A 15916-nucleotide genomic window follows, 5' to 3' on the forward strand; every position below is an offset into this window, starting at 1 on the left:
GACAAACATAGAGTCCTTTTGTATCATCTAGGTTAAAAGGTCATAAGCAAAAGATGCTTGGACAGCTCAATACTTTTATATCAGATCATATAAGAATGTTAGGTCCATAGACACATTGTTATTTGTAGCTAGCTGTAAGAATTGGTACTTTTATATATTTATTTGCAGGGCAATGAGAGTTAAGTGACTTGCCCAGGGTCACACAGCTAGTAAGTGTCAAGTGTCTGAGGCCGGATCTGAACTCAGGTCTTCCTGAATCCAGGGCCAGTGCTTTATCTACTGCACCACCTAGCTGAGCCCAAGAATTAGTACTTATAAAGACAGTTTAGTGCCAGGACCTACTACATATATTCGCCTTTAGAATAGGTGTAAGATATTCCCTCTTCTATGCCAAATTTTGTGCCAGTCTTAGTCATATATGAAATCCACAGTAGAATTTATCCTATCTAGGACATTGGGCCCTGTCCACTTGCTCATTCAGCTGCAGCAGGAAGGTGACAAGGTGGACAGTAGTGTGGCCTTACAGAATCATAGCAGAGGCAATTTATTATTCAAGAAAGTAATTATGGTACATAGGCATGAAGATCCTGACTTGTCCAAAGACTGAACATTTTCACCTCTAGAGCTCTAACCATCTTTCTGAACATAGTTTTTAACATTCTCTCCTATATCTTCTTTTCTTTTTTTTTGCAATATTTGGGAAGACTTTGTCAAGTACTCTGTTGAACTTCTCTACTTCTCTGTCCTTTGCAATGGATATTTACAGACACATTGAAATGATCTTTATGGTGGTCTGTTTTTATGTGCTCCACATGAACACTGAAAGGTGAAATGAACAAGTATCCCATAAAAATAAAACTTGTTGCCTTTGGGAGTATAAAGAAGCCATTTCCAACAACTTCCTCTACAATGATTTCCAAGCCACCTTTCTATTTAGCTAAGATTTCTTTATACCTTCTGGCTTCATTTATAGTAAGGTAGTATATAGTATATAGATATGATTTATTTCTTCCAGTAATACACTCAATAGGGGAGAAGGCAGGCTTCGAGCACGCACAGACATAGTCTACCTGCTTTTAGTATGGAGCTGTTTCTGACCATAATGAATGAGGGCAAGTATTCTATGATGATGAAAAGTTTTCTCCTTGACCAAAGACTCAGAGGAACCAATGACTTAGAAGTTAGTTAGCCAAAACTGAATGTACAGGAGGGGAGGCATCCATTGGCTAAAGGGAGCACAGGTAGTTCATTAGTTATTATGGTAATAATTGAGACAAAAACTCCTTCACCAAAAAACAAGAGATGCACATTTTCAAATATTTCTTAATGGTTTTGATGAAATATTCCAAGTTCATTTGACTACTCCTTTCCCATACAAATTATAGTTAACAATGATGGCTTATTTTCTTTTGCATCTGGTTCTCTTTCAAATCTCTTGTCTTTGCTTCTCTAAGATGGGCATAATTAGTTTAAAATCCATCATCATACTACTAGTAGAAAGACTAATCCCACTAATCTGAATCCTACCACTGAAGTTATTACACAGAGAGTACTGCTTAGCTCATTTGGTGGGGGGCGGGTGGGGGGTGTGGTGGGGCATTTTTGCTGATGTGCTCGTGAAAGCCAGTCCAACCTCCCCACTTCTTCAGCTATGTCCCCTTCTATTACAGAGAGCTGCAGTTTTTCAGCAAGGCTCTAGCTGGTTTCCCTGCAGGGCCACTGTACCCTTTCTTCCCTCAGCTATTCCTTAGACTTCACCAATGCTCTGGCAAAAGCCACCAGCACCTTCAGGTGGCATCACTTTAATGCAAGGTCCTCACATATCTGCACAACTCCCTGAGTTAAGGCTTGCTTTAGAAGTTGGTTAGTCTCTTTCTTTGGTAGCTCCCAGTAGGCAGGACTCTGAGCTAACCAGAAGGTCAGATGTGTCCTTTTCCTTTCTAACTGGCCAAGAGCATTACCTATGTTTTGTTTTGAGGTGTGTGTGTGTATGTGTGTGTGTGTGTGTGTGTGTGTGTGTGTGTGTGTGTGTGTATTTATTCTTTCTTGACCTTAGGTGCAAACAAATATCCCAAGTTGGATGTGTCCAGTCAATAACTATGTGAATTCAGTTCATGAAAGGGAGTATCAAAGATCTCACTGGCAAAGAGAAGCAGTAGGAATCTCCTCTGGAGAAGCATCTGCAGACAGATGTGGAAAGACCAGAGAAATGCAACAGCTTCAGTGAGTGATGCCTGAGTAGGGAAAGAGAAATGCTGGCTGTGGACTCAACAGAGAAACTAACTCTCAAGGTTGGTCCCCTACAGGGAGCTATATCTCAGGGAATCTCTCTCTCTCTCTCTCTCTCTCTCTCTCTCTCTCTCTCTCTCTCTCTCTCTCTCTTTTTATGGCGGGGCAATGAGGGTTAAGTGACTTGCCCAGGGTCACACAGCTAGTAAGTGTCAAGAATCCGAGGCCGAATTTGAACTCAGGTCCTTCTGAATTCAGGGCTGGTGCTTTATCCACTGTGCCACCTAGCTGCCCCCTATCTCAGGGAATCTCAATGAGGACTTGGAGAAAAGGACTTACATTGCCCCATGTAGCTGCACCCAGGTATAGACTGCTGGGCCTAGAGTCAAGAAGACCTGAGTTCAAATCTTGTCTAAGATACTTACTGTGTTGTGTCGTCAAAGATGATCAAAGTTCTGGACAGCTAGACACTTCAGGGAAGACTGGGAAAAAGTCTGAAACTCTACCATGAAATCTTTTTGATATACTAAATGATGAGTTCAAAATGCTAGAAAGAACAATTTACTTACTTGAGTTCAGTGGCATGAACCTTGCCACCTGCATTTGAACTCATGTACTTATTGATAGCTCCTTGATTTTACATCATCCTTTCCCAATAAGGGAACTACAGTGTCTAGCAGGGACCCCAAGCATCAGGGTGACTGGGGCACTATTGGAAGCTGTACTATTGGCCATAGATTTGCTGATGTCCTCTTCTGGTTTGTCAATGTTCATATTAAAGGCTTTTAAAGATGCCATTGGTAGCTCCAGACTGAGCAGTTATTCTCTAGAGACAATTCCATTCTAATATATACATACGTATATGCATACATACATACATGCAAATGTGTATATATATATATATATATATATATATATATATATATTCTATCTTTAGTTAAGAAGGTGTTTTAAGGATTAGGACTCTGTAGAGTGGTGAAATATTAGGTCAACGTCAGGGGTAGAAGTCAAAACTGTGGCTTTCAATGCTGGGTGGGGGGTGGGGGAAGCTACTTATGGATGGAGAAGGAAAGGGTGGAGAGAGAGTAAGGGAAAAGAAGGTGGGTAAAGGTACTACCTTTGCTAGTCTGAGGTCTAGTTATTTCAAGAAAACTCTATCCCAGGCCATTACTAGTCAGTCATCTTGACTTTTGTCTTGCCACTGGACTTCAATGTGAGGTTGATTACTTTGCCTCACTTAAATCCAATTCATGTACAAGCCATCACCCTGCTCTTCAAGTCCCTTTTTCATTCTAATTGCCCTCTCTTACCATCATCTTTTAACTCATCAATGTCTTTTCTTAAATGTGGTATCCACAACTGGATTAAATAAGTAAATCTAGGGAGGAAAAATAGCTAGGACAAAATTTTGTAGCTATATTTAGGAAAGGTTTGATAATATTCTACCTTACCTTGTTTTGCTCAACATTAAGCAACATTAGTCGAAGATTCTGAGGACTGGTGCCAGTAAAATAAATCTCATAAGATTTGTTTAGGGCAATAATGCTATGAAACAGTGACACTCTCCTCTGACATGTGTATCCAGTACACCAGCCATGATCCTGTGGACCTAAAAAACAATGAAAGGTCACCTTTCTCCAATCTTAAAAATATATCATAAACCTCTCTAAGAAAATTTAGGATAATTTGCCTGAATTATGCAATTAAGCCCTTGTTAGACATAATACTTGCAAAAAGCCCTGTATGGTAATTAACTTAAAACAGGAAATAGCCATAATGAAGCTCAGCATTTGTATAAAATTATCAGAGTGAGATACTTAACAATGGAACTTATTATCCTTTCCCTAAAGTGCACTCCTCTTCAGGTCACTGTCATCTGTCTGTCTAGTCAAAAGAATAGAAATCTCATAGTCATCTTCAACTCCTCACTTTCCTATACCCCACATATCTAACTGGTTGACAAGTTTTGTTGATTTTACCTCCACATCATGCCTCACATCTATCCCTTTTTCCACTTAGACTACAGCCTTTCAAGTTCAGGCCCTCATCACTTTTTACCAGTAATATTGCAAATACCTCTTGATTGGTCCCTACTACATGCTCATCCCCTCTCTGATTCATCTTCCACATTGTTGTCAAAGTGATATTTCTAAAGCACACATCTGATAATATCACTCTCCTCTTAAGTAAACTCCACTGACTTCCTATTAAATCTGGGATTAAACAGAAACTCCTCTGGCATTTAAATCCCTTTCCAACCTGGCTCCAATTTACCTATCCAGCCTAGTGTGTTATATAAATTATTGGGGGGCTAGGCTGGGTTTTCTAAAATATTACTAAATTATATATTAATGGCTATTGTACCAGTTTTGGCAGTAAGCATTTATTAATTAATATCACATATTATTAAAGTATTGATGGCATATCTCCCTGACTTCCCCACTAGTCACAGGCTTATAGGCCTAAACAATTACATACCCAGAGTACTGAGTCAAGAGGGTGAGGAGAAGGTAAATATAATAACCTTTCCATAACATTTTCAGGTGTCATGAACACATACTAAATTTGGCTTTGATCCAGACACATGGTGGTAAAAAGTGTTACACATTGCATAACTACCTCAACCCTCTATTACAAGTCTAACCATATAAAGGAAGGAATGTAATGGAATTTATTAATTTGATCATTGACAATGCTATGCTAAGGTTTAGTAAAAATACAGCAATTCAAACAGTTAAAGAAGAGAATCCAGCTTTCCAGACCAGAGTCCAGTTTCCTCCTGATGACATCTTACCACTTCAAGAAGACAAGAGAACTCAGAGACTTTATATGAACTGTTTTGCTTTGTTAGTTTTTACTATCTCCTTTCTGTTATAATATACATCATCTGTAACATGTACCCTCTGCAGAGGCCCTCCCTTTGCAAGACTAATGTCAAAGCGTCGGTTCATGAGGACAAAAAAAAAAAAAATCGCCCCTCTGGACAAAACTTTTCTCTCTTCCTTTTCTATATTATTGTTCACATATTATTAGTTAGCAATAGTTATTATATTCTTTTTACTGTTCCGTCAAGGAAACATTTTGTTTCTTGAGGAACAACAGGGGGGACTGTAATGATTGGAATGACGCCACCTACTGGAGACTTGCTGTGGAGAGCTCCACCATGAGGAAAATGCCTCAGAGGCATTGTGGCTTTTCCTTGGCGTCAGGAAATGACGCTTGCTCATGGGTGCTGTCTATCAAGTCTACCAGCCAGTCAACTGGAGGAGCCTCCTATGGTCTGGGAGGAGACAGGAAGGAGGAAAGGGAGCCTGCGCAGAGAGCGCGGGCCTTTTTTTTGGCTTCCGGACTTGATGGTGGGGGCGGCAGAGGACTTCACAGGAGATTTGAGGAAAGATAGGAATGCCAGGCTGTTAGAATTCTGTTCTCAATCTTTTTCTTTCTATTTTCCAATAAACCCTTAAAAACCTAAACTCGTTTTATCAGTGATTTTTAGTCAGTTTCCCCCAAACTGGGGGAACACATTAGAATCCACATTTAGAATCTTAAATTACACACATATGACATTCCATTTCTGGTCTTCATACCTTTGAATAGACTTGCCTCCATTTATGGAATGTGTTCTCTCCTTCCCTCTGCTTCTTAGAATCCCTAATTTTCTTCAAAGCCCATTTCAAGGGCTATCTCCTACATAAAGCCTTTCCTGATGCCCCCAGGTGTTTGAACCTCCTCCTACCTTTCATTTATTTTATTTGAATTTTATGTGTAGTTACATGAACAAATGTGGTTTACTCCTTTGAGGGCAGAGAATATTTCATTTTTGTCTTTGTATCCTCAGTCCTAGCAAAGTACCAGGTACATACTAGCTGCTTAATACATTGTTAAGGCTCTAAACCTCATGTACTCTGACCTTAGAGCTAAACTGTCAATTTTCCCTTTCTTAGACTGTGCTTGTTAGATGCTGTAACATAAGCAATTTTTGTGTGCAGCAAAACATGGCTTTAGAGAACTACATGGGTTCTAAACAGGATGAAAACTTGTTGATTTAGGGTTAAATGAAGTACCCTACATAAAAAATTCTAAGTAGGGCAGTTTAAAGTAAATTTTCAGGTATGTTATTGAACTTGTGATGACCAAGAATGAAGTAGGTAGCACTGTTCTATTTTTCAGTGGGAACACCTATTATATGTTTTATAACATAGACAGACCCTCAATAATCAGTTTCACCTTAATCTTATAACCCTTGTCACAATTCCTAAGCTTCTTAGATGTTCACCTGTTTACTTTTTTTTTTTTGGTGAGGCAATTGGGGTTAAGTGATTTGCCCAGGGTCACACAGCTAGTAAGTGTCAAGTGTCTGAGACTGGATTTGAACTTGGGTCCTCCTGAATCCAGGGCCAGTGCTCTATACACTGTGCCACCTAGCTGCCCCAGACCTATTTACTTTTATATAATTTGAGTTACTTTCAAAATTTAAAACACTGAAATAAACTCTTAATTTGGTTTTATTTTGGAGTTGCCTTTTTAATATCATTCTGTGCCATGAGCAATTTTCATGTGCTCCCTCTTGTTGAGTGATTGATTAATACAAATGAAGAAATAGACTTTGAGCAGTTCAGTGATTTGACCATGGACATAAAGCTTGTGAATGTTCCAAAAACAAATACATCCCAGGTTTCTCTTGACTTCAGTAATTAAACCCCACTGCCTTTTTAGAAGAGCCCTAGAAATTATAGAAGATAGGCTTACATCTCAAGAATGATCTCATGTTTTTTACTTTATTTTAAAAAATGGAATTCTTATGAACTTTGTTGTCTTTTCCCTGAATACCAGCTACAGAAATTTGAAGCAAATGGAATAAGCTTCAGCAACCAATTGGCCTCAAGGAAATCTGTCCATTTGGCCAGAATATTGAATTGATCAGCTCCTGTTCCTCAACCTATGGATAGTCTTTCAGAGAACAATGGATGTCTTTCCATTCAAGCCCAGGTTTTTTTCAGTTATAGGTGTGCTATATTAAAGTTCAGCTTTCATAGAAAAAAAATATTTCCCCATTACTTCAATTTTTAAGTGTCTGGGATAATAAATGTATGAAATGTGAAACACTGACTGAAATACTGAATAATGGATCTTGATATATTTATTCATAAGCTTTTATTGAATTTCCTGCCTTCATGAAGAATTATCAATATTCAGAGCTGAACTTCAGTCAGAATTATAAATCAACCCAAATTTAGAATGCAAAAGTAATGCATTTCCCCAAGTGAACTTTTTATTTATCAACATATAGGAACATATCCTAATTTGGTACCATCCCTTTTGTGTACTTGGTGTCTATATATTAAGGTGGGAAAGGGAGGAATTGAATTGAGGAAAACTACTGGGTATGCAGGTATAGGTTAGAAAGAAAAATACAAAAAGAAATCATACTGCAAAACAAATGAAACCTGATTTTTATATAGATATCATAGTGGATAGAGAGCTAGACTTAGAGTTAGGAAGACCTGAGTTTAAATTCTGCCTTAGTCACTTACTATCTTTGTGACCCTGGTCAAATCACATAACCTCTCTCAACCCCAGTTTTCTTACCTATAAAATGAAAATAACAATACAACCTGTTTAACAGGATTGTTGTGGGGATCAAATGGGATAAAATAGATAAAGCTCTTTATAAAACTTAAAGTACAATGTAAATGATTATTTGATTATTAGTATTATCTTTATTATCATTGGTAAGTTCAAGACTGAATGAACCCACATATTTCTATATTATATTCTAGGCTACCACCTAAGTGGATCAAATCCATGGAGATGAGGGGAGGTGGAAGTATGGGTGGTGAGTGGACCATAGCACCTATACCCAGAAGTCTCTTGTATGTAATAGGCACTCTATAAATGTTTTCTGATTAAAATTGCATTGATTAGACCTTATTAGGGTTCAACTATGCCAGGACCAGTTGAGAACAGCCTTGGTGTATATTATAAGCCATTAGCTTCTTTAGGGAGTTTGCAAGACTGATTGTAGTCTAATATCCAAGATGTGCCTTAAAGATTTTCTCCCAGAAGAAAAAAATTTCCAGGTTGTAGATACCTCCCTTGGGGTTCTCTAAATGTCTTTTTATCAAGTGTCATTTATATTTTAATTCATATAAGGCAAATGATAGTGTTTAAAGAGTCGGAAATATTTTCTCCTATTTATTTTGTCAACTTTTTCAATATGAACAGTAAGAGCATGATTACACATGGTTTTTGTTTTAATGTGTTTAATTTGAAATAGTTGCTCTACTTCACTAATAAGTCTGGACATCTAAAAAGTCAAGTCTTTCTCTTGAATATAGGTTTTTGTTTTTGTTTTGATTTTTTAACTTGCAAGTAGAAAACATTTGGGTTAAGAACATGCAGTGAATAATCATAGGATAGTTAAAAATTTATCAGGGATTTGTTAAATGTCTCACATTAATGTAGCTCATTCTAATTGAATGCTTACCATTAATAAGATCAACATAACCATCAGAAAATATAGCCACTGGTGAAAGTCTTCGTATTTCTGTGTCAGAATCCAGGCTTTCAATAGCCATCATGGCATATTCCATTCCAAAGCATTGATAGCTCTGCCACTCAGATATATATTTACAGGTAGAATCTCTAATGATTCCTAGAATCCAATGCATATACAATTTTGTCAATGAAAACAAAAACTTTTGAGGTACACGAATTACTCCTTACTATAAAAAGTATATAAAATGTATTAAGGAAAGGCTATTTACAGGGCTGAGTTATTTCTATTGCAAAGAACATGTTTTCTTTTAAAAAACAAGAAAATCTCCTCAAACCTTTATACGGTGCTTTCTCTGAAACAGGTATTTTGCTGCCATTCAGATATGTGAGCATCACTTTAGGTATTCTATAGTCTCCCACTCCAAACTGATTATTTCCATTCCATTCATATTCAGCTTGGGGTATCACTGAACCAGGCCTTCCCAAGAAAGAGCCATCGATGTCTTTAAGAAAGGCTTTCTTTTTGGCATCACAGACCATGTCTACACAATCTGATGGATTCACTTTACTGGGTAAAAAAGACAAAATTAATCATTACTTAGTAACATCATTGCTCACTCATTTGCTCATCAATATTGTATTGAATATTTTTGAGTATTCACTATAACTAAATAGCATATATAACTAACATTTTACTGAAATCTATATTTCATCAGGTTGCTTTTGGTCAACCTCTGTGAATTTCTTTAAAATTTTAATAAGGCAAACTATGTTTGTGGAATATAATAACCAAATGATTTGGCATGCCAAATATCATTGAGTTTAATGTTTGTGGAGTGTTTGCACTATTCCATGTACTTATTTACTAAATATATAAATGGTATTATATGCAGAACAGAACAGAATTGCCTTTTTTTATATTCCCAGTGCTTAGTACACTGCCAGGCACATAGTTGAAATTTCATAAATGCTTATTGATTGACAGGATATTAAAATACCTCTTCTATTGGTAGTTTTCTTATCTTTTATTAGGAATCAGAAGACTGAAATAGGACTGATAGTCACTAATATTAGTAACCATTGCTTTAAAGCAGCAATTCTCAAAGTGTGATGTGAGGATCTCTGAGGATCCCCAAAGCCCTTTTGGGTATGTGTGGGGTGAGTTTCATAAAGGGCCCGTGAGATCAAAACCAAAAGAGATACTCATATTAATACTGACTTTTCCCCCCTTTTTCACTCATTCTCTAACCAGAATTTTTCAAAGGTCATATTACCTGTGAATTAAATATTTTTCTGTGAACATGAAGACTGAGTTAAGATCTTGTCTGGAGAACATTTGCCTTACAAATGGACACATCTTCAAGTCCCAACTAAAAGTCCTTCTTTTACTAGAAGCCTTCCCCAAACTCTCAATTCTATTGCCTTCTTTCTGTTAATTACATCTTATTATCCTGAATTTAGATTGCTTTATAAATATTTGTTTGCATGTTTTCTCTCTCATTAGATTGTAAACTCCCTGAGGGCAGGGAGTCTCTTTTACTTATTTTTGTATCCCCAGTGGTTGGCATAGTGCATGCATGACACACAGAAAATTTAATAAAAGTTTGCTGATTGATTTATCTACAAAAGTAGCTGAACTTGCTGTTTTGCTTGTATTCATGTGCTGTCAGCCCCAGCTAATCATCAAAGGTCTTCTTCTTTCTTTTTTTTTTTTTTTAGTGAGGCAATTGGGGTTAAGTGACTTGCCCAGGGTCACACAGCTAGTAAGTGTCAAGTGTCTGAGGCCGGATTTGAACTCAGGTCCTCCTGACTCCAGGGCCGGTACTCTATCTACTGCACCACCCAGCTGCCCCAAAGGTCTTCTTTTAAGTGAATACATGGCTAAAAACACCAATGGTGCTGAAAAGTTAATTTTTTTCGATTCGTGTTTTATCCCGAATAACTGTATAATATTAGCATTGATAGAGCAAAAGTAATAGTGGATAAAATTTCTGGCAACATAGCAAGAATCAAGTCAATGACACCAAACTATACTAGTAGTCATTGTATCCTTTACTGCCAAATATTTACAGTTTAAAAAATGCACTTTCACGTAAGAAGGTCCTTGACGAAGCAATAAAGAATTTAAGTTTCTTAAATCTCAACTATTGGGTACATGTCTTTTTTAATGGTCTGAGTGATGAAATAGGAAGTGGACTAGAAGTACTTCTGCTGCCTACCAAAGTCCAATGATTGTCTCAAAGATAAGCACTCATGTGATTGAATTTCAAGTTGTACTTGCTGCTTTTTTTTCTATTGAATACCATTTTTGGTTTTGGTTTTGGTTTTGGTTTTGCGGGGCAATGGGGGTTAAGTGACTTGCCCAGGGTCACACAGCTAGCAAGTGTCAAGTGTCTGAGGCCGGATTTGAACTCAGGTACTCCTGAATCCAGGGCCGGTGCTTTATCCACTGCGCCATCTAGCTGCCCCCTATTGAATACCATTTTTACTGAATGAACAATTAACATCCAAACTACAGCTATTCAGATGGGTATTTGGCAGATGCTTTCTCAAAAGCAAATGAAGTGAGCCTGTCACACTTCAAGGAAGATAACTGAAAGCATTTGTTACAGATAATAAAATTTAGTTTGCAAGTGAAAATTAAAAATTTTGGGAAATGTGTATCTGCCACCATGAGCTTGGTAGTATTCCAATACTTCAAGCTTTTCTGAAGAGATTGGTGGTGATATTTATGATTATGATTTTTGATATAGCATAATGAAATGACTAACATTTGGAAGATCTGCATAACTGACTGAATCAACATTTCCCATATGACCAATATGTGACCAAATCATGTCTAAATATAAAATACATTCAAGGTGCAAGATTGACATGAATTTTAATATAACAACATATCACTAATAGCCATATCAATTCAGATTATTCATTGCAATTAACCTTTAAGAAACTACCACTTGTTGAGTGTTGGTATAATATCAAAGAATAATATCTCCAATTATCTGGGTGGGGAGCTATTAAAATATTCTTCTCTTTTCCAACTGTATATCTTTCTGAGGCCAGATTTCCTTCATCTATTTCAACTAGGACAACCTATCAGAATAGACTGAATACTACTGTTCTACAAGAAATGATGAGCTTGATGATCTTAGAAAAACATGGATATAATTGTATGACATAATGAAGAGTGAACTGAGGATAACCAAGAGAACATTGCATACACTAACAGCAATATTGCTTTAAGAACAACTTTGAGCAAATGAATAATTTTGACTTTTATAACTATTCCAATTAACTACGAAGGACATATGAAGGAAGACATTATCTGTATCCAGAGAAAGAACTAATAAATAGATGTATCTATAGAATAATTTTATAAATACACACACATACACATTTGTGTCTAATGGTAGACATTTCTAGAGTGGAGGGGAGAGGGAAAAAGAAATTTACATGATAACTTTATTATATATGTAAAAGGAATAACATTGTACATAATAGATTTGCAGCTTCATGTGTAATCTTTTTTATTATACTGTTATAGAAATGCTTATTTTATTCCATTAAAAAGAAATAAAATCAGACTGAATGACAAAGAAAATATGAGAATTCAGTCATCTCCTATTAAGCCAAATACTATAGATATTTGTAAAAATGTGAAATAATTCAATTTTTTCAATGCTTTTATATGGTTATGGAAAATAGTAATAAAAATGTTATTTTTCTTAACATATAGTAGGCTGATTATTTTTAAATGAATAGTATTTTATTGTTTTCTTTTTGTTTGTTTGTTTTTGCGGGGTAATAGGGGTTAAGTGACTTGCCCAGGGTCACACAACTAGTGAATGTCAAGTGTCTGAGGCCAGATTTGAACTTAGGTACTCATGAATCCAGGGCCGGTGCTTTATCCACTACGCCACCTAGCCACCCCCAGTGAATAGTATTTTAAAGGTTATCAGTTTTAATTTCTAATATGGTAAATAATGATAGCTATAAACCAACATAAACAAAAGCACTTTGGGGTCCTTGATAATTATAAAATAAAGGGATCCTAAAATGAAAAAAGTTTAGAATTGCTGCTTTAAAGCTTATATTCTATATAGGGGAGACAATAAATATACATCTATATGTTTATATATATGTGTGTGCATGTTTATATATATTTACATACAATAAGGGATTATATAGATATACATACAGAAGAATATGAAGAGAATGTAAATAAATACAAAGTAGTTAAATACATGGTAATTAGAGAGGGAAGGCACTAGTAATTGGGGAGATCAAGAAAGTTTTCAGGTAGAAGGTAGTGTTTGAGCTATGTTTTGAAAAAAGAGAGAAGAATTGCAGGAGAAGGAGGTGAAGAGGGAATGAATTTCAGGCATGGGGGACAGCCAATTCAATGGCACAGAGATGGGAGATAGAGCATTGTATGTGAAAAACAGAGAAAAGGCCAGTTTGGATAGACCCCAGAGTGTGGCAGTGGAAGTAATATCCAGTGAAGCTGAAAGGACAAATTTGGAACAGGTCATAAAGGGCTTTAGAAACTAAACAAAGGAGTTTACATTTGATTAAAATGGACAAGCAATAAGAAGCCACTGAAGATGATTGAATAGGAGAAGGCCATGGTTATATCTACACTTAAGAAAAATCACTTTTAAAACTGGTTAGGATGAGCTAGAGTGGGGAAAGACTTGAGGTAAGGAGACTGGTTAAGAGGCTATTGTAATAATCTAGATAACAGGTGATTAGGTTCTGGACTAAGGTGATACCTGTGTCAGTAGAGACAAGAGGTTGCATGTGAAAGATGACAAATGAGAAAAATGGCAGCTTTTGCAATCGCTTATATATGTGTTGAGTCAGAATAAGTAGAGGATAATGCTGAAGTTATGAAGCAGGAGGCTGGAAGAATGGTGGTGCCTTAGACAGAAATGGGGGAATTTGGAGGAGTTGTTGGGTTGTTTTGGGAGAATGAAAATAAGTTTTGTTCTTGATATGTTGAGTTTGAGATGTCTCCAGAACTACAGTTGGAAATGTCCAGTAGGGGATTAATAACAAGTGACTGAAGCACAGAAGAGAGACTGGGTCTGGTATATAAACATAGGAGTCATTAGATACAGAGATGATAATTAAGCTCATGGGAATTTATGAGGTCACTAGGAGAGAGCAGATAGAGAAAAAAGAATAGGGTGCCTAAGAAAGGGACTCTCTTTCCTTATATATTTCTTTTATCCAAGTTGAGTACAAGAAAATGATAGTAGGAATAGTACAGGTACTTTTCACCTCACAGTGTTTGTTACTAGAGATGCATAGCTGCATATCCATAATCCAAGTCTGTCTTTCAGACTTAAAAGATGGTGCTTAACTAACATAAGCTTGAGGTGCTTTGCTTAATAACAAATAAGTTCCCAAACTTAATTGGGCAGTTATATTTGTGCTGCTTGTAATTTCGATTGATTTTTCACATGGGTAATATTTTGAGTTTTAGCCATTTGGTTGTAGTTTTGCTATACTAACATCTTTAGATATATGGGAAAATGAACAGGATAGAAATGATAAAAGTTTGGGGCAGCTAGATGGTGCAGTGGAGAGAGCACTGGCCCTGCATTCAGGAGTACCTGAGTTCATATCCGGCCTCAGACACTTAACACTTACTAGCTGTGTGACCCTGGGCAAGTCGCTTAACCCCAATTGCCTCACTAAAAAAAAAAAAAAGATAAAAGTTTGACTACAGTTACCAGTGCATATATATGAGTATTACCTTAAATCTGGCCTGTGTATAAATATTTTTGATTGTTCAGTTGTGTCAACTGTCTGTATGTTTTTCACATGGATTGGATGTTGAAGATCTTCATTTAAAGGGTTTGTCATGAACATCACAGCAGTTTCATTTATACAAACATTTTTAAATCCTACAAATGTGGAATCTAAAACAAAAACAGTATAAAATCACCTACCACAATTGCTATTTAAAAGTACTAATGAAATAAAACATTTTGTATGGCAATCTAATCTCACACATTTATCTACCAATCTCATTTGTACAATGGGAATTTTTTGTTTGTTTGGGGAGGATGATATTCTTTTGTCGACTCTGTTATTCCCAGGTCCTAATGTATTGCATTTATTCAGAAATAGGGACTCAAAAGAAAAAGCTCCCCAAGCAGACACATACTCAGCTATATTCATTTTGAAAGTTCTTTCTGTCTCTTTTTATTCCCCAAATAGGAAGTCCAACTGGAGAATAAGTTTTAATAAGATACCTCCATCCTTATCATTCTGTCTTTTACAGCTTTGTGTTCTGCATTTTAAAAGAAATGTAGTTATCTATTCTACTTAATGAAATATGGCTTTATTTCACAAAGGCATTTTTATACCAATATGCTTCCTTTAATTTTCTGGAACATATTTATCATAGGACTTAGAGCTGGAGGGAACCTTGGAGATCACCTGGCCTAACCCCCTCAATTTATAGATAAGGAACTTCATTAAAATCAATATGAAATGTTACATTCAAACTCCAGGTAATATTTTAAATGGGTTCCCTGCCATCAAAGGAATACTGAAATTCTGAGACAGTAGTTTTAAGTCAACAAGAATAAAATGAGGGGGAAAAGTGTAGTTAAAGGAAATTGAGGCCAAATTTCTCTCATGAGTCATCCCTTTTGTAGAGGTAACTCTCTAAAATGAAATCCTAAAGAAATTTATTATAGGAAATTGGATTGAAGTGAGCAAAATCTTTCATTGTATGCCTAATGAGTTGGACACGGAAACCCTCTTAATCTTTGCTTGTCTATATGAGCTGCTATTATGATCATAACCATTTTCATTTCTGTTCTCAAAAGTCAAGCAATTGTCATTTCTTCACTTCCTTAGGTAATATACTAGGGAATCATTTTTGAAATTTACCCTTCTGACCTCTGACTTATTTTTTTTATCTTGGTAATTCATACAAATTTTAATTTTAAGTTTTTTCTTTTACATATTACTATGAAATATTTTTGTGTTGTAGTTTAACCTTTCATTTTCAAATTCTATCATACAACTCGCTAATTATAATTTTTATACCTACCAGAAACTTCCAACAATCCACTAATAGCATTGTAACTCATGAGCCCTGCATGGGGTTTCCTTGGTGCCATGTTGTGTGCAGAGGCAAAGGTGGGCCAACAGATTCCACTTCTCCCTC

General features: G+C 36.3%; 1 protein-coding gene across 1 annotated transcript in view; it reads right to left on the minus strand.

The window, feature by feature from the left end:
* PKHD1L1 (PKHD1 like 1) overlaps nucleotides 1-15916 on the minus strand; it is a 226410-nt gene that overhangs the window by 38482 nt on the left and 172012 nt on the right. Inside the window, exons 67-71 of the mRNA XM_043975706.1 lie at nucleotides 15800-15916; nucleotides 14489-14654; nucleotides 9063-9295; nucleotides 8717-8884; nucleotides 3681-3838 (exon numbers count right to left, since the gene is read on the minus strand). Of these exons, the coding sequence (XP_043831641.1) occupies nucleotides 3681-3838; nucleotides 8717-8884; nucleotides 9063-9295; nucleotides 14489-14654; nucleotides 15800-15916 (842 nt within the window). The remainder of the gene's footprint in view (nucleotides 1-3680; nucleotides 3839-8716; nucleotides 8885-9062; nucleotides 9296-14488; nucleotides 14655-15799) is intronic.

This window comes from Dromiciops gliroides, chromosome 1 (genome assembly GCF_019393635.1).
Source record: "Dromiciops gliroides isolate mDroGli1 chromosome 1, mDroGli1.pri, whole genome shotgun sequence".
NCBI classification, from domain to species: domain Eukaryota; kingdom Metazoa; phylum Chordata; class Mammalia; order Microbiotheria; family Microbiotheriidae; genus Dromiciops; species Dromiciops gliroides.